The sequence below is a fragment of the Diceros bicornis genome, chromosome 5 (assembly GCF_020826845.1).
Source record: "Diceros bicornis minor isolate mBicDic1 chromosome 5, mDicBic1.mat.cur, whole genome shotgun sequence".
Lineage (NCBI taxonomy): Eukaryota > Metazoa > Chordata > Mammalia > Perissodactyla > Rhinocerotidae > Diceros > Diceros bicornis.
The window spans coordinates 95962253-95985267 of NC_080744.1; the positions used below are offsets into that span (position 1 = coordinate 95962253).

Here is a 23015-nt window from a genome sequence, read left to right on the forward strand (position 1 = left end):
CTTGGAGTACTGGGGAGTGAGTAAGGTCAGCCCGAGAGGGGGCGACAATGGATCATGTGCAGTTTGTGGCCCCGAAGGTTTTGATTTGCGAGATGGTGGGTGAATCGGCCTTTTCTTCCAAAAGCTTCAACACATACAAGTTGCTAACCTGTTGGCTATTTTTTTTAAAAAAAATCTAGATTCTAGTCTCTTGGTTGTTTGTTGTGAAGGATGTATCTTCCCATTTCCAAAGAGAAATCATATAGATTTATGCTTTTCACCTGTAACTTTCTGTCCAGCTATTTTATTTTTATAGGAGGAATTTTTAAAAAACTTTTTGAGATCACATCCATTATAACTCTTGTAAAGCAATCCAGATAAAATCATAAGTTATTAATTTTGTGCTCTTTTTTCCTATCTTGAAGTTACTAAAACAACAGGTTTGCTTTCCTTCAATTAATCTTCATGCTTTTCTTTTCTATTATTACCATTTAGCAACTGTATGATGAGTTTTTTGTTTTATTGTGTGTGTGTGTGAGGAAGATCAGCTCTGAGCCAACATCTGATGCCAATCATCCTTTTTTTTTTTTTTGCTGAGGAAGATTGGCCCTGAGCTAAAATCTGTGCCCATCTTCCTCTACTTTATATGGGATGCCGCCACAGCATGGCTTGACAAGCGGTGCCTCGGTGCACGCCTGGGATCCAAACCTGCGAACCCCAGGCCGCCGAAGTGGAGCATGTGTACTTAACTGCTGTGCCACCTGGTTGGCCCCTGGGTTTTTTTTTTAATCTTTTTAACTTCTCTGAAGGTCTCCAGGCGAGGAGATCATGTGTTTAGACGCATTTTGGTTATTTCCTTGCTGTCATTCAGGACCCAACTTTACTGGACTTTTATGGAGAAAAGTATCACTAATAGAAACTCAAACAATATCCTTAACATGCCCACAGATTATTTCAGGACTCTTCAGGACATTTTTGGGGGGCAGTCACTGGTCAGGGAGCCTACTATTTGATGTACACTCTTCTAGTGCTGGGGACACCCTGATGAGGAAGATAGACAGGATCCCGCTCCCAAGGATCTCACAGGCCACTGCAGAGGCTGACATGTCTGTAAATTGCAGTGCAGGGTGATAAGTGCTGTGTTAGCACTTATTGTATTAAGGGGACCCGCAGGAGGAGCCCCCACCTGGGTCTCAGGAGTCAGGCCAAACATCCCAGTGACACTTAGCTGAGCCTTGAAGGTTGTGTAGGAGTTTGGTAGGTGGGAGAAGCCTTCCAGGCAGTGCAAACAGCACGTTCGCAGGCAGGCAAGAACAGGATGCTTCTGAGTGACTAAGAGTTTGGGAATGGAGGAGTGTGGGGTGCTTATGAGGAGTGGCCGTGAATGAGGCTGCAGAGAGGTAAGAGGCAGCCAGGTCACGGAGGGCATGGTACACTGTGTTAGGGAGTATGGGTTTTGAAGGCAACAGGGAGCCACTGAATCAGCCCTGGGAATGACATCATTCAGTTGGCCTTTTGGATTGCTCATTGGCGGTGGTGTGGAGGAAGAATTTGAGGAGCTGAGTTAGGAGGCTGTTTGAGTGGTTCAGGGGTGAGATGATGGTGGCCTGAACTGAGGATGTGTTAATGGGAATGGAGAGAAGGCAATGGAATCGAGAGATGTTTGGGATGTAGGATGGATAGTACTTGGTGGCTGATTAAGTGTGCGTTTGGGGGTAGTGTGTGTGGAATGAGTGAGAGGGAAGACAAATTGATAACATTTCAGCAGTTGCTCATTTTTATATGACACACACACACACATTCATTTTCTGAGAGTCCCTTAGAATTTCTATAAAGTCTAGAACAACTTTCAGATTCCAGACTTTATCAACTGTGTGTGAGGGGTAATCCCACTGATTGAGAAGGGAATATAGGCGGAAAAGCAGATTTGAGGAACGGAATGATGAATTGTTAAATTTTGCAATTGATTTGTCTTTGGAATGTCCAAAGAAAATTTCCAGCAGGCAATTGGAGTGTGAAAATAATTGAAGTTTAGGAGAGAAGCTTGGGCTGGAGTTACACATTTTCAAATCAGCAGCATACATAGACCATTGATAAATCCACGGAAATAGATGAAACCACCCAGGGAGATTATGTAGGGCAAGGGAGATAGAGGGCCAAGGCTGTAACCCTGGTTGAAGAAAAAGAAATTACAACGTATTTGAGGAGGTTCAGGGGGAAGAGGAGGAGACTTAAGCCACAGAGGCCAAGAAAAGAGGTACTTTGAAGAAGAGAATGGTGAGTACAGTCAGAACGCCTCAGAGAGGCCATGTAAGCGAAGAGCTGAAATTTATCCTGGGGATTGAGAAATTAGAAGGTCATTGGTGAGAGCAGTTTATTTATTTATTTATTTATTTTGTGAGGAAGATCAGCCCTGAGCTAACATCCATGCTAATCCTCCTCTTTTTGCTGAGGAAGACCGGCTCTGAGCTAACATCTATTGCCAATCCTCCTCCTTTTCTTTCCCCAAAGCCACAGTAGATAGTTGTACCTCATAGTTGCACATCCTTCTAGTTGCTGTATGTGGGATGTGGCCTCAGCATGGCCGGAGAAGCGGTGCGTCGGTGCACGCCCAGGATCCGAACCCGGGCCGCCAGTAGCAGAGCGCAAGCACTTAACTGCTAAGCCATGGGGCCAGCCTGAGAGCAGTTTAAATGGAGCTGTTTAAGGTGTATCAATTATAAGGTGCGTCAATTAGGAATGAGTTTGGCCGCAAGTAACTATAGCCACATACAGATCTGGGCTTATTTTACTCTTATAACCCAAAGTCCAGAGGTGCGAGGCTGCCTGTGTGTGTTCTGCAGCTTAATGATGTCAGGGCCTGTATCTCTGCAATTCTTGAAGCCTTTGCTTGTGGTCTCAAGTTGTCTGATACAGTCTTATACATCATGGTCATTTCAGAAATGACCCTTGCCAGAAATCCCCACTCTGGCTGACTTCCACTTGGATCTCATTGGCCATAATGAGTGACCCGAATGCCTGCAGTTGTGAGGAATGCTGGGAAAGCATGGAAGGAGACTGCCTCTTCTGGCACAGTGACCCACTGCCTGGGCTGGCCACACTGCCATCTTGAACAAAATCCAGGTACTGTTAGCAAGGAAGGGGAGATTGTATGGAGCAGGCAGCTAACGGTGCTGGTCCTACGTGGGTTGAGAAGTGAAGGGGAAGTGAGAAAAGGGGGACCATCTGTGTATATGGCTCCTTAAGAGGCTGTTCTGAGAAGTGTGGACTAGAGCAGGTAGCCGGCAGGGGATGTAGGGAAATAATGGAAGGTGACGTTTTAGACTGTGAAAGGCTTGCATCCATGTAAATGTTGGTCCCAGGGAGTGGGAGAGGTTGAAGATTCATCAGAGGTTTTCACACCCTGGCCAGTTGCCAGTGAGATGTGGGATGGGTGACGGCTGTGCTTCTCTTTTGTAAAGTGGCAGAAGGGGGCTTGTGGATTCCGGAGCTTCTCAGGCACATTGGTTGTAGGAAAGAGTACATACATTGGTTGAGGATCTGGAAATATATTCCCTTAAAACTGTCCACACTCAGTCTCCAGGTGATCCCAGTTCAAAGACTGCTGCCTTAAATCATGTGGCATAGTTTCAATCCGGCCGTTAGAATTCCCTGGTCCACGTGCTACTCACAACTTGAGCAGTGAGTGACTGGAGTTCATGTTCTCCCCTCCTCAGCTGGGCCTCAGGCAGGCCGTGCTATCTGGGAGGGTGTGCGCGTGTATTTTTCTCTTGGAGTCTCCTACCCCAGAGCTGCTGGCCCTCGGCATTTGGAGGATGCAGTGGGAGGAGGGGAGAGCAGGGCAGGGGAGTTTCTACTTGTTTGGTGACCGTGCAGATGACTCGTGGTCCCTGGCAGGTGTTCAGAGCTGACTTCCTCACGGGTGCCTCGTTTCCTCCCGGGCTTCTCTGGCTGGTGTTTGCTTGATTTGTGCAGTGAATGCACTTCTACAATTTCTGGTGGCACTAACCTTCTCTTTTAGGATCCTCTTGGGGAGGGTCACTTTGATGCCTCGGGCCCCAGTTCTGGTCCCAGGGTTTGCTGACCTGCGATCTTCCCTGAGTTCGGGGGTACAGTTACTTCACTTGCAGCGGGATCTCTTTCTTCCTCTCTCTGCTCTCCTCTTGTTGCCTTAGGCCGGTAGACTCTGGACCTTTGCTTCCGTCTACAGTCTTTTTAAATTCACAGACCCGTTGACCTGATTCTGCAACTTGTAGGGGCTCCATGCAAAATTCCAGACCAAGAAAAATTAATGAGCAAAAAACACTTGACTTTATAAAGTAGATATTAAATTTTTTTCTAAGATAAAGAATCCTAAAAAAAAATGTCAGAAAAAACTTACCTACAAATCCTTCTCTCAGAGTTTTCTCAGCAACTTGAAATGCCAGCAAACAGTGAACTTGCAGTGTCTCCAAGGTATTGGGGAGGGAATAAATTGACACCCAAATACTGTATTTAGCTTGGTGCCCAGAGGATACTCAATTTTTTCGTTAATGGAATGCCAGAATGCGAAGGTCTCTTCTCTGGGGGAGGTTGCAGATAAATATGTACAACTTATTGTCACTTTTGTAAACAGAAATGTGTGTGTGTATGTGTTGGTGTGTATGTGTAAATTTAGGAAAAGGGTGGGAAGAATTGTCCCAGACTGTCAACAATGATTATATCAGGCAACAGGGGCACGATTGCCTCTTAATTCTTATAAGTCAAAATTTTAATGAGATTTGGTAATATTTTACATTTTTTTCATTATTTTTTCGATTTTATAAAATACCATCTATATAAAAAAACAAAAGCTATCATAGATCAAGGCTTGGTTGTATGATTTTTTAATTTAAAACAAGGGGTTCCTGCTTATTCATTAAAAAAACTAGGTATATCACTTGTGCTAGAACTTTCTTTAGACTGATATTTATTGGTGAATGTTAGGAATAAAACCTTCCCAGCATCAGCTTCCTACCTCCTTTTGAAGGTGATGGAATTTTCCTAGGATGGACAGCATGGCTTAAGGAGAATGAAATACATTTTTCCAGCCAAAATATTTCATGTGGTTCAAAGCTCATTGAACTATTGAACTAGATAGAACTATTCTCTCATTCTCTCATCTGATCTTTTATATCTCACCTCAAGAGCTACTCAACTGTCCTTATCAGGTCTTTGACTACCTAGGTCAATGAAAAGGTGAAAAGGGTACATAACAGAACAAATCCCACAAAGGAAGAAAGGAAAAGAGTAGGTTCCTCCCAGATCCCAGTGAAACCCTGGGTTCCCACGTGGGCCTGTCTGTGGTCTGCCCCCAAGCAGGAGCAGGTTCTGAGAACATAGATTCTCAGAAAGAGAGTGACCTTTGTGATTAATTACATTCCCAAAAGACCCTGCCTTAACCATACAGGGTCTTCTCCAAAGAAAATTCTGAAAGACTGCATTTTGCTATGAAAGGGATCAAACATAAAATACCAGTTAGAATCAATCTTTTAAAAAGGTCAGACTCATAGAGACCTACAACTAATGATCATTGGTTTGAATACATGTTGGCAAACTTTTAAAGAAACATAAAAAATTTATGGGAGAAACGTCAACCTCATCCATCGTCCCTAATTGAAAATGGCCAAAGAAATATAAAAATGGATGGAAATGGGCATCAGAGCTGGGAGTTAGAGAATTCCTCCATGCACATGCCACCAATGGAGGAGGTTCTGCGCAATATACAGATTACAGGAAGCCACCTTGGCCAAATCATAGATACCTTTTTTGAGATAAAGCTAGGGCATGCAAAAAGTAAGTAGAAGAGATTCTACTAGACCCCAGCAACAGCCTCTAATTTCCAGGTGTGAGAGCTGAGAGGGGTCAGCCTCTCTGTAGACTGAGAACATTCACTCCAGGTGGAACCCCTACTCCTCTAGTGGGTCCACGGTTTAGAATCAGCTCCTGCAGGAAGCCCAAAGCCAAGCTCGGCTTGAGGACAGCAGGCCTTCGTGATACAGTGGGTGGGGCATAAAGAAGGTGGGTGGTCCTGGGCACACTCAGCCAAGAGGGAGTTGCTTTCTACTTCCCATCTTGTTTTTTTTGTTGTAGATTTTAGAACATTTCCTTGACTCTGTCTTCCCAGTAAACAATGCATATTTCAGCTTTGTGCATTCCGTGCTCACCCTTTTTGATTGAATTTTTTCCCCTTCTGGTTACTCCGTTTTCATTGTAGCCTTTTCTCCTTTTATGCATACAATATCTTCTCAAATGTATCTGTGGGCGTTCATGAGAACTTTTAGAAGTTCCCCCCTCTACCTTCTCTCTCTGTCCTTTGGATAATTTTAAAGTTTCCTCTTTGATGTTTTCTCTCATGCTCCTAGTTTTCCTCAGGTTTCTGTGATTCCTAGTTGTCAGTCAATAAGAATGAAGGGCTAGGTCCAGCATTGTAGGTAGCTGGCTTAGGTTTGTCTGTTTGCCTAAGAGTCTTCCCTTCTTGCTGGAGGGACTTAGTGCAGGGCTGGGTGTGGCTTCAGGGTGAGTGGCCACACTGGACCAGACAGGAAGGCTGTTGGGATGTTTGGAAGGCTCTCTAGCTCCTCTCAGCTCTTCACACCCACTTTGGCACCCACCCAATTGGAGTAGTCTACTCTCTTTAGAGTGTGGGTGCAGGACAAACACCCTCACTGCCTCTCGCTCAGTTGGTAATCTTAATGGCTCGTATGTCAGATGTGGTCCTAAATGCTTTCCATATATTAACCCTAATATATGAGTTATAACCCAAGAACTTATATCTCCACATTTTTCAGATAAGGAATTGGAGGCACAGAGAGCTTCAGTAATTTGCCCAGAGCTACCTCTCTAATTAGCAGTGGGCAGGGATTTGAACCAAGATGATATAAATGCAGAACCTGCCCTTGGGTGTAGAGGTGGGGCATGGCGATGGGATTGGAGAGTTTCCATTGATCCTTTTTGCTTTCTATACGGTTCTTTTGTCAAGTCTTCTGGTCATTCCCCAGGGACTCACTCTGGTTTTTTTTTTTTTTTTTTTTTTTTTTTTTATGTCCACTTTATTTAGACTTGGAATTCCTTTGTATTAACTTTTATCTTGGGAGCAGTTTTCTACCGTGTATATATTGGTCTGCTATTCCTCAGCTCTCTGATCCCATCTGCTTTCTATCTTCTAGGAATTTCTCACCATTTATGATCTGCTGCTGGCACTGTTTTTGTTTTCAACCCTGTTATAGATGTGTCATATGCCTCTCTATATATATTGACAAGTTTATTTAAAGGTATTTGGCTCAGCGGAGAGGAAGATGTGTGCATTCGGTCCACCATCTTGATTCGATGTCTGTGATATTTTCTATATGCATTTTATCTATTTACTTCCTCTTAGTGAGATTAATTAATTACTTTATCCTGCTGCTATGACGATTAAACTTGAAGTAACATTTAGGGTGCAGGGGACATAGTCACCAGTAATAGCACCAGGCTTTTTGTTCTTTTGAATATAGATTATTAGATTCTGTATGGTTTAGTCACAATTCTACTGAACAGAGACTTCCAGATGTGGATAGTCGGACATGAACATTATTTCTATTTCTTCAGACAGAGAAGGAAGAAGCAGGCCGGCATTGTTTGTTAAACTTCCTTGTAGACAAATAAATCATGATAAATATGATGTATGCAAATATTGAAAACATTGAATGTAGGGTTCATGGGGGAGTTAAACATTTTTATGGAAATAAAACATACATACAGGGAAGTGACAGATACATATGCAGCTTGATGTATTTTAACAAAATGAACAAATCCGTGTATCCAGTTCATGATATAGAAGGTGGCGGGCACCCCAGAAGGCTCCCTGGTAACCCTAACTCAAAGTAACCACTACACTGACTCTTATCACCATGGATTCACTTTTCCTGTTTTTAAATTTTATATGAATGGAATAACACAGCATGTTCTCTTTTATTTTTGGACTTGATATAATTAGAATCACACTGTGTGAGCTTCTTTCATTCATTGTTATGTCTGAAATCTACCCGTGTTGTTGCATGTGGCAGGAGTAGTTCTTTCTTTTTCATTGCTATACAGTATTGCATTATTGAAATAGCCATGAGATAGTTATTCATTCTACTATTAATAGACCTTTGAGTTGTTACCAGTTTTTGGTGGTTATGAATAATGCTGCTTATACATGAATTTTGGTGTACATATGAGGAATTTCTGCTGGGTATTTACCTAGGAATGGAATTACTGAGTCATAGGGTATGGCTATTTATATATACAGTTTTAGTAGATTCTGCCAAACGGTTTTCCAAAGCAGTTGTACCAATGTATTCTCCCACCAACAGTGTATGAGGGTTCCAGTTGCTCCATTAATTCTGTAATATTGTTTTAAAACAATTTTAGCCATTCTGGTAGTGATATAGTGGCATCTCATTGTGGTTTGATTTGTATTTCCACGATAATAATGAAATAATGGAAATATTTTTGTATGCTTATTGGCTCTTTGGATATCCCTTTTTTGTGAAGTTGCCTCCATAAGACTTTTGCCTATTCTAAAATATTGTTGCCTTTCTCTTAATGACTTGTAGGAATTCTTTTTAATGTCTGAATGTGATTCTTTGTCAGATAAATATATTGAAAATATCTCCTATCTATGGCTTGATTTTTCACACTCTGTCTTCTCTTATTTTTAATAAAGCCCAACATATCAGTCTTTTTCTTTATAGTTAGTAGTATTTTGGGAACTGGTTGAAGTATCTCTTATCCCAAGGTTATGTTAACTTTTAGAATCTTTAAAGTTTTACCTTTGACATTTATTTTAACATCAATGAAGAATTGTTTTTGATGTATAGTATAAGATAGGGGTCCTAAATTTTTTTAAGAATATAAAGGGATTCTAAAATCAAAGAGTTTGAGAGCTGGTGATTTAGAGCTATAAAAACCCCTGTAGGAACAACTTTAGCTACATCCCACAAGCTTAAATGTATATATATATTTGGTATTACTCATTTCAAAATATATTCTAATACTCATAGTGATTTCATCTTCAATTCAGGTTATTTAGACATATTTAATTTCCAAATATTTGGAAAATTTTTCAGGTATTGATTTATATATTAATTTCACTGTGGTCAGAGAACATATTCCGAATGATTTTAGTCTTTGAAATTGTTGGAGATGTGCTTCATGATTCAGCATATGGTCTGTTTTGGTAAATGCTCCATGTCTACTTGAAAGCAGCCTTTATTCTATCGTGTTTGCTGTAGTGTTCTACATATGTAAATTTGATTGTTCAAGTCAAGTCAATCTATTGTTTTTTTTGTCTGTTTTATCAGTTACTGAGAGAGATATGTTAAAAAATCAAAATATTTGGAATTGTTTATTTCTAGTTTTAGTTTTGTAAAATTTTCCTTTATACATTTTGAGGCTGTGTTTTTAAGTGCATACAGATTTAGGATTGCTATATCTTTCTTTTGAATTGACCTTTTGTAATTTTTTTAAATGTCCTTCTTTAGTCTACTAATAATGTTTTTTGTCAAAAAGTATATTTTGTATATTAGCATAGCTTCTCAAGATTTTTTTGTTGTAAATGTTAGTGTTTGTCTGATATATCTTTTTCCATCCATGTATTTATTTTCCTCCCATATCATTATATTCAATGTGTATCTCTTATAGGCAGAATATAGTATAGTTTGATATTTTATCGTCTTGGCCAATGCCTTTTATCTTTTATTTGGAATATTTAGTCCATTTACATTTAAAGTAATTATAGATAGTTTTGCTTTTAAATCTATGTTATTATTTTCTGTTTGTCTCATTTTTATTCTTATTTCTTCTTTCTTGCCTTCATTTTTTTTTTGCTAAGGAAGATTCGCCCTAAGCTAACATCTGTGCCCATCTTCCTCTATTTTGTATGTGGGTCGCTGCCACAGCATGGCCACCACCGAGTGTGTAGGTCCACACCTGGGAACTGAACCCAGGCTGCTGAAGCGGAGCACGCTGAACTTATCCACTAGGCCATGGGGCCAGCCCCTTTCTTGCCTTCTTTTGAATTAATCATTTTTATTATTCCATCTTGCTTCTCTAGTAGCTTGCTAGTTACATGATTGCATTAAAAGCAATCCTAGAGATTACAACATGCATTTTTTATGTGGTGGAGTCTTCCTTAAATTAGTATTTTGTTACTTCCAGGCAACAGAAGACCTCAAAACAATTTAACTCTACCTCTTTAGTATTGGCTTTTGTGTTACTGTTTTCATGGTTTAAAATTCTACATATTTTTAAAACCTTGCAAGATATTATTATTTTTTTAAGCTGTCAGTATTCCTTTAGATTTATCTTTTTGGTTCTCTTCATTTCTTTCCATATTTCCTTGTTACCATCTGGAATATTCTTCTTTTATTTGAAGAACTCCCTTTAGTGTTTCTTTTGGTGTGTGTTTGCTGGTGAAGAATTCTTTCATTTTTTGTCTAAATATTTTTAAAATTTTGCTTTCATTTATGAAGGGTATATTCACTAAGAATAGAATTTTAGGTTGGCAGATAATTTCTGTCAGCACTTAAAAGTTTTGATTTCATTGTCTTGTAGCTTCCATGATTTCTGCGGCAATGTTAGTTGACAATCTTTTTTGTTGCTTTTTTGAATGCAGTGTGTTTTTTTTTTTCCTTTGATTGTTTTTAAGTTTTTCTGTCTTTGGTTTTCAGCAAAAGACTTGTACCTAGGTCTGCTTTTCTTCATATTTATCCTGCTTGAGATTCAAAGAAGAGCTTTAATCTGCAGCTTGATGTCTTTTGACTATATTAAACAATTCTTGGCCATCTTCTTTTCAAATGTTGCTTCTTCCTCATTTCTCTGTCCCCTCCTTCTGGAACTCTAAAATACACATATGTTAGGTCTTTCCACTGTGTCTAATATGTTTATAATGTTCTTTTTTATATTTTTAATCCTCTTTCCCTTTACATTTCAATTTGGATCTTTTTCACTGATTTATTTTCCAGTTCACATATTCTCTCTTTTACAGTGTCTACTTGTTACTAAACCCTTCTGATGAATTCTTAATTTCAGTTATTGAATTTTTCATTTGCTCTCTTTTTATGTTTTACAGTTCTTTGGTGGAAATTCACATTGTCATCTATTTTCCTGAACATATTCATCATAGTTATCTTAAAGATAATTTCTGATGTCAATATTGGGATTACTTGTTGGATTATCTTGTTTTTTTAAATTTAGTTTTCAGTTGTTTGGTTCAGTCTTTTGGTGTGCCAGATGATTTTTTATTTTAATGGCAGATACTGTATGTGAAGACTTATAGCAGTTCTGGGTGCTGTTATCTTCCTCCAGAGAGGATCTAGTTTTATTCTGGCAGATAACGAGGGTAAAGGCTGGTAACTTTGATGCAAACAGGGATTTAAATGATTCAAGTTTGCATTTTAGGCTTTGTCAGGATGTATCTCTTTCTAGCTTACTGTTACTCCTAGGCCTTAGGCCTTCAGGGATTGAACTAAAACAGGGTGTTTACTGAGGTATCTCTTTATCGGGCAGTTTTGAACTCCGATTTTGTCTCTTGATTACTGTAATACTGCAAAAATCTCTGCTTAGATGTTTAGCCTTTTGGCAGTCTCTTTGTGCTGGTTTTTTAGCATCTTGCCTTAGGTATACACAGCTTAGGAATTGTCAAAAGTGTTGAAAGGAAATTGCACATAGCCTGTCAGGTTTACTTCTTTATGTTTCTTTTTCTTCCTGGAATTTTGGCCTCTTATATCCTGGTTTCCTAGGTTACAGTGCACTCTAATTTTCATCTCCCTAGCCCAGTGAGACTGCTGCAACTTCCAGGCTGATGCTTTCTGCTCAGCCTTCATGTCCCGTGTTGCAGGCAGAAATTTCCCCAAACGGAAAGAGCAGCTGTGAACATATGGCTCTTCTCAGTGCATTTCCCTTCTTCGTGATTTTCGTCCCTTAGATCCTGACTGCCTTGGTTGCTCTCTGGTGCCTTCAGAGATTTAAAAATTTTTTGAGTTTGAAGTAATTTTGAAGTAATTTTAAACTTACAAGAAAGTTGCAAAACTAGTACAGACAGCTCACATATACCATTCACTCATCTTCCCCTAATGTTAACAACTTACAAATAGCCATAATTATTTGTTTCTATAATTGCATATTGCCATGTTTTCCAGGCTGATAAAAGCAGAGCATGACTGCTAACTGGTTGAAAGAAAATACAAAGGAGCAAGTAGAGAGGGTGAAATTTTTGGTGCAGGGCTTCAAAGTGTATTCCTCAGAACACTGCTCCTCTGAAATTATTCCTCATATGAGACATGTCCCTTGACCAGATAAGGATGAGAAATGCTACATCTTATATGCAACCCCCTGGAAATCCACAATACCCATTTCCATTTTAAAGTCTCTGAAAAGTGTTTTAGTAAAGAAATCTGCTTAATTTTGTTTATCGCAATGTTTCCAAACTGACATGGTCAAGGAGTTGTTCTTTTGCCTGACCTTTACTCACATCTCACGCAGCTAGTGTTTTGTGGCACACATATTGGAAAATACTGTTCTGGAGCACTTTCTAAAATCCTGAAGTATAAATTTTGCTTTTTTACATTTTCTCCCAGGTTCTGGCTTTCTTGCCATTTAATTTCTTGCTTCATAAAAGGGAAGAGGATGGAGAAGCCAAGGTTTCTTTGAAAACAGATATTTGCACAAGAAGAAAGCCAAGGCTGTGTTAACATTTACCACTAAACTCCCAAAACATCTAGATGAAAAGCCAAATGCAAAGGCTTTATGTTTCCCAAATTAATTTCTTTTACATCACTGCTCTGTTGCAGTCCTTGGGATCGGTTTTTATTTTCCTATTATTGATGAAATTGGAGACTGCTGAGAAGTAGATGGTGAATGAGGACTTGATCTCTGACTATAAAATCCTGAGATAGGTCTAATTGCATCAGAATCCTCTTTTTCACTGGGGGAATATCACACGAGCCACACTGACTGAGCCACGTGTTGGTATTTTAGATCCGCAACTTCCATCCAGCAAGCCCAGGTCAGATGCAATGTTTGTGAAGAGGAAGCTGAACAGGTGAGGGCAGCTTGTGTTTGAAGTTGAAGAAGGTAGGTAGAATTTGAGAGTGAAGTTTTGGCACTCTTTCCTAGTGCACCTCTTCGTGTAGTGTGTGTCCCTTTTCATCTCCTAACTAATGCCCTTGTCCACCTTCTGGGTCCCCTCCAGTGCATCCTCCAGGGGCCGCTCGAGGGAGCTTCCTGAAGTGGAGACCTGATCCTATCAGTCACCTGTTTAACAGTCTCCATTGCCCACAGGGTTCAGTTCAGCCTCATGATCTGGCCCCTGCTTGTATGCTCATTTTCATTTGGGGTCAGTCTTTCATGTCAGTTACCCTTATTGAATTGTTAGGCTTTTTCCTGAACACCCCCTATATATATATACACTATATATATATATATATATACATACACGTATATATATATATATATATATACACACACACTTTCTTCATAAGTTATGCATTTGTTTATGCTATTCTCTCTGCCAGAAATGCCACTTCCACTCTAGTCTCCTTAGTGCACTCCATATAGCCTTCTCGGCTCTGTTCTGGAACTTCCTTAGCACCTTCTCATCCATATAATTTGCTTTCTTCCATCTGGATGTTAATAGCAAATTCTGCATCTCTCTATTATGGAAAAGTACTTGTTTCATTGTGTTAGGGCCTTTTGCTTTTGCTTCTCAGTGGGCCTGTGAGCGGCTGGAATGTAGAGTGATTGGTCTTTGTCTCTCTAGCATATTGACCTCGTTGGTAGATTTTCAGATGTTTGTTGAATTAGATTGAATGACCTTGTGTCAGTTTGAAACCTTAAGTTGAAGTATTTTTTTTAAATGAATTTAAGGTAATACATTGATTTCTAAATACAACTTTTGTTGCCTCCCACAGGTTTTGATGTATAGTATTTTTTTTGTTGTTAAATTAAAAAATTTTTGTAATTTCCTTTAGGGCTTTCTTTTGAACTCATTGTTATCTAGGACCAAATTCTAAAATTGTATACCTACATATTTATTTTTATTGTTGATTTCTAAATTAATTGCATTTTGGTAAAAAAAAATGTTCTATATGGTAGTGATTGATTTTATGACCTTGTAAATGGTCAGTTTTCCTAATGTTCTGTCTGTACTTGCAAATATACATTTTCTATTTATTGGCTGGGGGGATATATGCATATGTGAATATTTGATTAAGGTTATTAATTTGGTCATTCAAATTATCTATATCCCTTCAAAGTTTTTTTTTTTTTAATCATGTTTGATCTATCATTTTTCTGATAGAGTTGTGTTCAAATCCCCTCTATGGTTGTGGATTTGTCAGTTTCAGTTATTTTTTTCCAGTTTTTGCCTTTTTTTTTTTGCCTCCAGTTTTTTGTGAAGTTATGTTGTTACATGGATCATATTATAACAATTTTAGTTGATTGCTCCTTCTATTATTACATCACATCTCTATTTCTGTTATGCTTTACCTTAAAGTCTTTTTTGTCTGATATTATTGTTACTGGCTTTATTTTGATTAGTATTTTCCTAGTAGGTATAGTTTATCTATTTTCAGTCTTTCTGTGTGTTTCATTTTAGGTTTGTCTCTAAGAAGCTGTATATAGCTGGATTTTTAAAATCCACCCTATTAATTTATCCTTTAATGTATTGAATTTAATCCGTTTGCATAGATAATGATTACTGATCTATTTGGACTTATTATTCCTATTTTATTTTGTGGTTTCCATTTGTCATCCAGTATGTTCTCCCCACATCCTTTTTCCTTGTTTTCTTTTGGATTGGGAAACATTGATTTTCCAGTAATGTGCTGGTATGGATACTGTGTTATATAGCCTACAGTGTACTATATGCATATTATTGATTTATGCTTTTCATGGTTACCACTAATTATACAGAACAGATACTTCTTAAACATTATTTGAAAAATGTCTACAGTTATGCCCATTTCCCACCTCCTCCTGAATACAGAAGAACCTTAGTGGCTCAAAATATCCACTGAACACCCATCATGCTCCCTATCTTATTATTGTTTACAGTTTCAGTTTTACCTTTTTATAAACTTACATATTTGTTTTTGCTTGTTTGATTTTAGTCAATAGTTAAATTTACCACCATAGTTTATCAATTTCTATCCTACTGTTTCTTGTGATCCATATCTTCCATCTTGGTTCTATTTTTATTTCCTTGATGAAGTACTTTAGCATTACTTTTATTAGCAACTATGATGGTCTGAATGTGTCTTTATTTTGTTCTCTTTCTTAAACCAGAGTTTAGGAAGACATGAAATTTAGATTTTCACTTATTTCTTCTCAGCACGTTGAAGCTGATCCTTCATTGTCTCCTGGTATATGCTGTTGCTGAAGAGAAATCTGCTGTCAGTCTTATTGTTGCTTTGGTTGTTCCCCCCCATGGTGGTCTTAGAATTTTTTATTCTTGACATCTTGATGTGTCTAGGTGTGAATTAATATTTATCTTGCTTAGTATTTGAGTGTACTTCCAAACTGTGGACTCCTACCTTCCTTCAATTGTAGGAAAAAAAGAGCTATTGACTCTCCTATATTCTGTCCTTTCTGGAGTACCTATCCAGGTATATCTTGGAGCCTCACTTATCTTCCATATTGATTATCTGATATTTCATATTTTTTAAAAATAAAACTCTTTGTCCTTTTAAATTTTTGTTCTTTGGGTAAGTTCCTTAGTAATATTTTCTAGTTTACTAGTTCTCTCCCTGATTGTGTATTTTCCCCAGAAGTGAATTCATGTTGTGATCTGTGATTTTGTTGGCTATCTTTCTTGGTGTTATATTTATTCATGTGCCTTAGAATTTAGATTTCTACGCTTAATTTTCATTGGGGAGGGTGTCTTCTTGTCACTTTTAACCCCTCTGTGCTCACTTCTATCTAGTGGTTGTGATTTTTTTCCACTTGGCTTCCCAAGGCTCCAGTGCTGAATGGTAGTTTCTCTCCCGTGGTGATATTGGGGATATCTTGATCTAGCCACAGAGCTGGGAGGTAACTTGAATGGTTCTTTGCCCTCTGGTCTCCCTGGGCTTGCAGATTGCCAAACATGCTAACCTTAGACAGTGGTTTGCATCTGGATATTTTTTCCAGCCTCCGTTTTCTTCCAATATCCTGGCTTTAAGCAGAGCTTGATTCCAGGCTCTTGTCTCATGGGGCACTTTCTGATCCCTTTTTACCCAATGGGAACTAGACTGCTCCTGCCAGAGCCTGCGGCAGACAAGAAGCCCAGCAAGACCTAGGCTTCAACCCTGCTCACCACGTTGTTTCTGTTCCAGAAAAAACCGTTCATTCTGTTTTTAAGCATTGCTTATCTTTCTATTTGTTGTTGTTGTTGTTGTTAATCTGTCATTGCTATGTATTCAGAGCATAGGGAGTGTGTTACAGTTGAACTTACCTAGTCATTTTGACCAGCAATAGAAGCTTGAGTATTTACATACAGTTTCCAACACTGAAAAGAAGTGGGGCTGCACTTTCTGTAACTCTGGAATGAGGTCGGGAGCCCTGTAGGGATCATATCTATCTGTTTCATCTTTATGTCCCACGTACCCTTCACGGTACGCTGCACATAGTAGATGCTCAACAAATATCATCAAGTGGTCTAAAGAGCTAATGCCACATGTATATTTATACTTACTGTCGCAAAACAGCTGAACATTCCCCACCTGGGAATTCAGGAAAAGCAGAAGAATGATCATGATTCTTACCTGTGAAAACGATTCCATATTGTTGTCTCTTTTCAGGCAAGGAAGGAATTAATCTCACTAGTTTCTGCTCTTGAAAATGGGAACACTCCTCCTTCTACTTTCTGAGTGTAACTTGAACCAGTGAAAACTGATTCAGATTAAGGAGATTTTAGGTCCGATTCTCAGTGCTAAAGGGATTTTCAAATGGATATTTTAAAATAGAGATTTATGCATGGGCTTCTGTGGTTCTAGAAGTCTTCTGAAGTTCCAGGCAACTGTATCAGTCAGCTTTTGCTCTATAACAGACTACCCCAAAACATAGTGACTTAAAACAAAAGCCATTTATTTAATTCACAATTCTGTGGGTCAGTAATTTGACCTGGGATCTACTGGGTGGGACTCTTGGTCTGGCTGAGTTCAGCTGGGCTCAGGCTCACTCACCAGTTGATGGTCAGCTGCCAAGGGTTATCTCTGCTCGGAGTGGTTTTTCATTCTCCAACAAGCTAGCTCAGGCTTATTCATGGCGAGATGGTTACAGTGGACCTCAGAGAGTGAGCAAAATTATTTACAAAGCCTCTTTATAGCTATAAATTAAACTCAGTATTCACATGGTGTTGCTTACATTTCTATTCTGTTGACCAAAGTGAGTCAGGGTGGAGAAAGAGACATCTCTTCTTAATGGGAGGAGCTGCAAAGTATTGTGGCCATTTTTGCAATCTACTCTGCAACAATATGTGTTTTTCCTGGGGAGTGGTTGTGTAACTTTTATTAGAGTCCCAGAATATTAACTCCAAAGTTAAGAACAAATATTTTAAGTGATTCCACTACTGAACAAAAAGGTATTTGGGGGACATAATGGATACATTTGTTTGCATTAGGATAGTCCTCTCTGACATTTATTGTTGCTGTTGTTCTTAGGTGCTGTGTTGCATATCTGTGTATCTGACTTCTATACTGAGCTTGAAAAACAGGAGCTGCTGTCTAGTGTATCAGTTAGCATCTCTTGAGTAACAAAGCACTCTGACATTTAGTGGTCTGAAACAGCCACCATTGATTTGACTCGTTTCCCTGGGTCAGCAGATGAGGCTGACCTTAGCTGGGCTCTTCTGTGTCTGCAGTCAGCTGCAGGTCAGCCAGGGGCTCTGATTCTGAGGGTGGGCTGGTCGTCCTGATGGGGATGTTTGGGCCACTTGTCTCTCACCACCCAGCAAATTAGCCTCTGCTTGTTCACATGGTGGCAGCAGAGTTTCAAGAGAATGAAAGCACGCAAGATCTCTTAAGGCCTAGGCTTGTTTCCGTGGATCAAAACAAGTCACAAGCCCAGCCCAGAGTCACTCGGGGGGAAATAGACTCCAACTCTGGCCAGGAGGGACCGCAGAGACGTAGATAGGGACTCCATAGGGGAGATGGAGAATCGTGGACAGTTCTGTAATCTTTCCTGTCTTCTGTCTCCAAGTAATTCCTTCTCACACCTCAAATTTAAGTTAAATGCTGTCTGATTTATATTCCTCCTACTATATATTAATACTGTGTGTGTAACAATAGTAGTGTAAATAGTAGCAGAAAACCACACTTACATTTAAAATAGCCTGCAATCATTTTACCGTTAACTGATGGTACCCACCCCCCTTTACTACTGATTTTTATAGTCATGGAAATATTTTAAGGCTATAAAGAAATTATACTGATGTGCTTTTCTAAAGAAAGTGATTTAATGTATTTTCTAGTTCCAGTCCATTCTCCTTATTCTCTAATCGAACCCACACTGGAGCCTGAGCTGCTTTTCTGAAAGGTTTTCCCACTGCCCTGCGTTTGGTGAAGAATCTTTAGGGACTTCTCGATCATACTCTTTACTTTGGCATTTGAGAGTCTCTGTGATTTGGCCTCCGCCTTCCTTTCAGCTTTTATTTTCCTCCCTTCTCCCTCAAGCACTATTCATCACAGTCAAACCAAGTTTCTTGCTGTTTCTTGAGCACATTTGCCCTACACCAGTGGTTCTTAACTGTCTGGAGACATTTTTGGTTGTCACAATGTGGGTGTCTGTGCCACTGGGTAGAGCCAGGGATGCTGTTAAACATCCTACAGTGCACAGGACGGCCCCTCACAACAAAGAATTATCTGATCTAAATATCCAAGTGCCAAGGTTGAGAGGCCCTGCCCTACATACGTTGGGGTTGTCTCTGCGTCTTTTTTCATGCTGCCTCATGCTGGAAGGCCTTTCCTTCAGTGCTGGCTGTTGAAATGTTCTCTGTCCTTAAAAACCCAGCTCAAATGCCAAGCCTTCTAGGAAACAGATCCTGCATGATCCCCACCCCTACCCCCGACACTGTAGGCTCACAGAATCCTTTCTGTGAATCACTGAGATGCCCATCACTTAGTATGTTTACAATAATTTGTATCCAGTACTATTATGTTTTATTGTTCTTATTGTACTTCCCTTGCATTTTAGTTGACTGTTTGTGTATTAACTCTTTTGCTGAACTCTGCTTTCCTGGATGATAAGGACCCTATCTCATTTATCTTCGTTTCTCCTACAGCACCTACCATATGCTTTATATATAGTAGGTGCATAATAAGTATCTGTTGAGTGAGTGAGAAATGTACCTCTTCCTATGTCCGTAGATAGGGTTACTCCTTCCAACAATTTTCTTAAAGGACTTAGCCCAAAAAAATCCAACAAGCCAAATCCAAGCTTTTTTTGTTTTGTTTGTAATAATTTAGGTCAGAAACTGTGATAACAAATCATTGTACAATGTAATTACTTGTGTTTATTTCTGCAGCTATTTAGTGAAAAAATAAGTGGTGTTGAAGGAACGAAACTAGATGACGAATTTCTTGACATGGAGAGGGTAAGAGAGCATTTTAATGTAAATTGTATTACAAACTGACTTTTGTTGTGATGTGAGATATACGGATATTGTGAAGGATATTAGAGTGGGGATCCAGGATGTTTGCATACGGACGTGGATTATGGAATCCAAAAGGCAATTCTTTCACACTTCCAAGCCTGGTTCAAGACTCTTGATCATGAAGATGGGATGTGGCTAACTGGTTCCCTCTAGTGGGAAAAAGTCAGAAATGCTCAAAAGATGGTCCATCTCAGCAAACAGTTATAAAGGCCAAAGTAATTGTGATTATATATCTTGGAGAGTCAAAATGTGTTTCTGGGACGAGACCCTTCAATATATAAATATTGATTCACTGTATGGAAGACTCTGACTCTGCTCCCATGTGCTGCAGCAGCTGCACAACAAGTAACTTTTATCCTGGTTCTGCCACTAGAACCAGCCGTGTGAACTTGGATCATCTAATTCATCTTTTCTGACCTGTGACACAAGGATGATAACGTGTGGCCTGCTTGCCTCACATGGATGTTGTGAGAATTATGCAGAAAACTAATATGTATGGAAGCATTTAGAAAAATATGCTGAGCTTGTTATAGAAATGATTGTTAAAACATTCCAAAGGAAGATTGTAGATTCTCCGTCCCTTATGTCTCCTGGTCAGATAAATGGACTGCCTTAGGTGGAAGCAGAACTGGGGCCACCAGTAATTAACAGCTTTCTCAGTTTCCTTCCCTTTGTCTTGAGCCCTTTAAACGTAGCCTCATTTTAATAGACTCCCCAGCTTAGAGAGGGCAGAGAGAAAGCAAAGCATCTACCCTCAGGTGTACCGTTGAGGATACAGGATACAGCAGGTAGTAGGGCTGTCAGCAGATGCTGGGGAAGGTCCAGCCCCAGGCTGTGCCTTGGGGAGTTACTCTCTTTAGGATAATCTGGCCCTGGCCACACTATCCTCCAGGGAGCACCCTGGTTTCTGGATCAGAGCTGTTAGGTTTTTAGAAATGTTAATGCCTTGATGGGAAAGCTTATTTTGTTTTGCTTCTGAAAAAAGTTAATTTCTGTAAACATAGAAACATTTTAACTTGATTGGCATACCTGAAATTACTTTTAAAAATCTCTTGATATATAAAGATATTACATGTAACTTTCTTACTAACAAAACGACTCAGTTGAAATGTTAAATTTAAAAGCACTTTTCAGGAATTTTACTTTCAGTTGATGGACTGAGATCCCTCTTATTTACTTCCTTTCCCCCAAAAAATCCCAGTGAGTGACAGAAGAAATATAAAAATAAGATCTATTATCTGTTTCATTACAGCAATGAAAAGCATGGAAATATTTAATATGTGACAAGAAGTTTTAAGAACTTTCTGGAAGAGCTGAATTAGATGGTATCGACCCACCTAAACCCTGACACAGAAATGACAGAGGAACGCAGAAAGATCCTCCATGACAAATGCTAACCACACAAAGGTGGAGAAACAATAGTGACGTCAAAGTAAAATCTGATGCAAAAAAAACACTAAATGGAAAAAGACGATTTAAAAAAATTATAGAAAGATACAGTCATGTAGCATATCAGGAAATTGCAAGTTATGAACCATTATGCACCACATAACAAGGCATCTAAATATGTGAGGTAAAAGCTATCAGAAATACACGGAGAACTGACAAAAATCAGAGTAGAAATTTCACATACATCTTTCATAAAATAGCAGACTAAATTGGCAATGACAGATAGGCTCATGGAGGATTTGCATGAAATATGATTAATGACTTTGGTTATAAGTATGTATAGACATCTGCATTCCTCAAAGTGAGAATTCATATTCTTTTTGAATTCCTTTAGAACAATTACAACAATCAGTCATATACTAGGCTACAGAAAAAACTCAATATATTTCCCAAGGTAAAGTCATAGAACACAAAGATTACAAGGAAAGTATAGCTTCCAAATTTTGGTGTTTGGAAATTTAAAAACATGTCAAATTAATTCTTAGTTGAAAGAGGAAATGAAAAGTAAAATTAAAGATTGTTTAATCATGAGAGAGAATTTTGTATGTCAAAACCTGAGAGATATGGTTAAATCTTAAATGCACTTAATAGAAAATAAATATGGAAAGAAAATGAATAAATCATTCAAGCCAAGAAGCTAGGAAAATAACAACAAATTGAATCACTCGAGGTGGAAGGAAGAAATCAATACAGATAAATGAGAGGTTAATAAAATAGAAAACAATAACAACAAAAAGGTAGAATCAATAAATAAAACCAGGCGCTGTTTTTTCGAAAAGCCACTTCTACCAAGTGTGATGAAGAAAGAGAAAAGGGAAAACACCAATAAGTTACATGAGGAATAAGAAAGATATAATGAGAGATATGGATTCGTTTAAAAAATTTTTTTAAAGAGAATACTGTAGACAACCATCAGAAACCAGGGCTGCCAGCAGATCTCCAGCTCAGGGGCTGAGGTCCTGCTTTGGGGCACCTGAGGGGTAGAGTGCCAACACTGGATGGAAATCCCAGATTTAGTCAACTGACAAAGATGCTGTCACACCAGCTAGACGTTACAAAAGTAATTCTCACCTCCCTACTTTCCTCTATTTTTCCTGATGGTTTGCCCAGATATCTGCATAGCTTTTGTTAACCTGACACACACACACACACACACACACTCACCTCACAATATCCCCTGTTATTCTAGGAGGGAGGTTTTGGTTTTAAACTGCATGAGTTATTTTTTCAATGTGCATCTTGACTGCCCATTTTTGCCAACATGTTTAGTGGGCATCTTCTTTAATTTGTAAAGAGTTTGTTCCCAGTTTTGGTTCCTGGGCTGTTCTGGAAGCAGCTCCAGTGTGCACATCAGGCCCTGTGAGTTTTGGCACTTGTTTCTTGGCTTTTTTTCCCCAAAAGCTCTGGAAGGGTCTAAGTGGGAAGTATCCCCTCCTCCACCTCCTGTCGCCGTCACCCTCCAGAGATGGCTCCTGGCTCTTTGGTGGCTTTTTGTGTCCAAGGAGGTTTGTGTACTTGGAATGGAACATTCTGAGTTATGTTTTAATTGATATTGAATCTATTAAAGTTATAAATCTAAAACCTAGTTGTTCTTAAGCTTTAAGTTGACCTTATGGATCTTATTTATAAATTTATTAATTTTCTGATAAAAATGATGATCATTTTTAGTTAATCTTCATTTTAGGTTCCATTAAGTCATAAGCTTAACAGATGAAATCCTAAAACGTTTACCGCCAGTTACATAGTCAAGCAAATTGCCTTAGACTTTTCAAGCTATCATTATAAAATAGGATTCCCCTTAACTTCACATCAAATCTAAAACAGGATTTTCCTCAGAGTTGACAGGAGCCAGCCTATGGGCCTCTGCCTCCAGAAGAGTCCAGGGGAGTGAATAGGGAGCCCAGCAATTCCA

At 39.0% G+C, this 23015-nt stretch overlaps 1 protein-coding gene across 5 annotated transcripts in view; it reads left to right on the plus strand.

Moving 5' to 3' along the window:
• The window catches only part of LOC131406510 (endophilin-A3), a 536830-nt gene that overhangs the window by 80496 nt on the left and 433319 nt on the right, over nucleotides 1-23015 (plus strand). For 2 of the 5 annotated variants that reach the window (XM_058542566.1, XM_058542561.1), the window contains exon 2: nucleotides 19526-19594. The exons of 1 other annotated variant lie outside the window; for it this stretch is intronic. In XM_058542566.1, the coding sequence (XP_058398549.1) occupies nucleotides 19526-19594 (69 nt within the window). Of the gene's footprint in view, nucleotides 1-13002; nucleotides 13099-19525; nucleotides 19595-20906; nucleotides 21062-23015 lie in introns of those variants that run through there. 2 more of the 5 variants (XM_058542563.1, XM_058542565.1) reach the window with 2 other exon arrangements.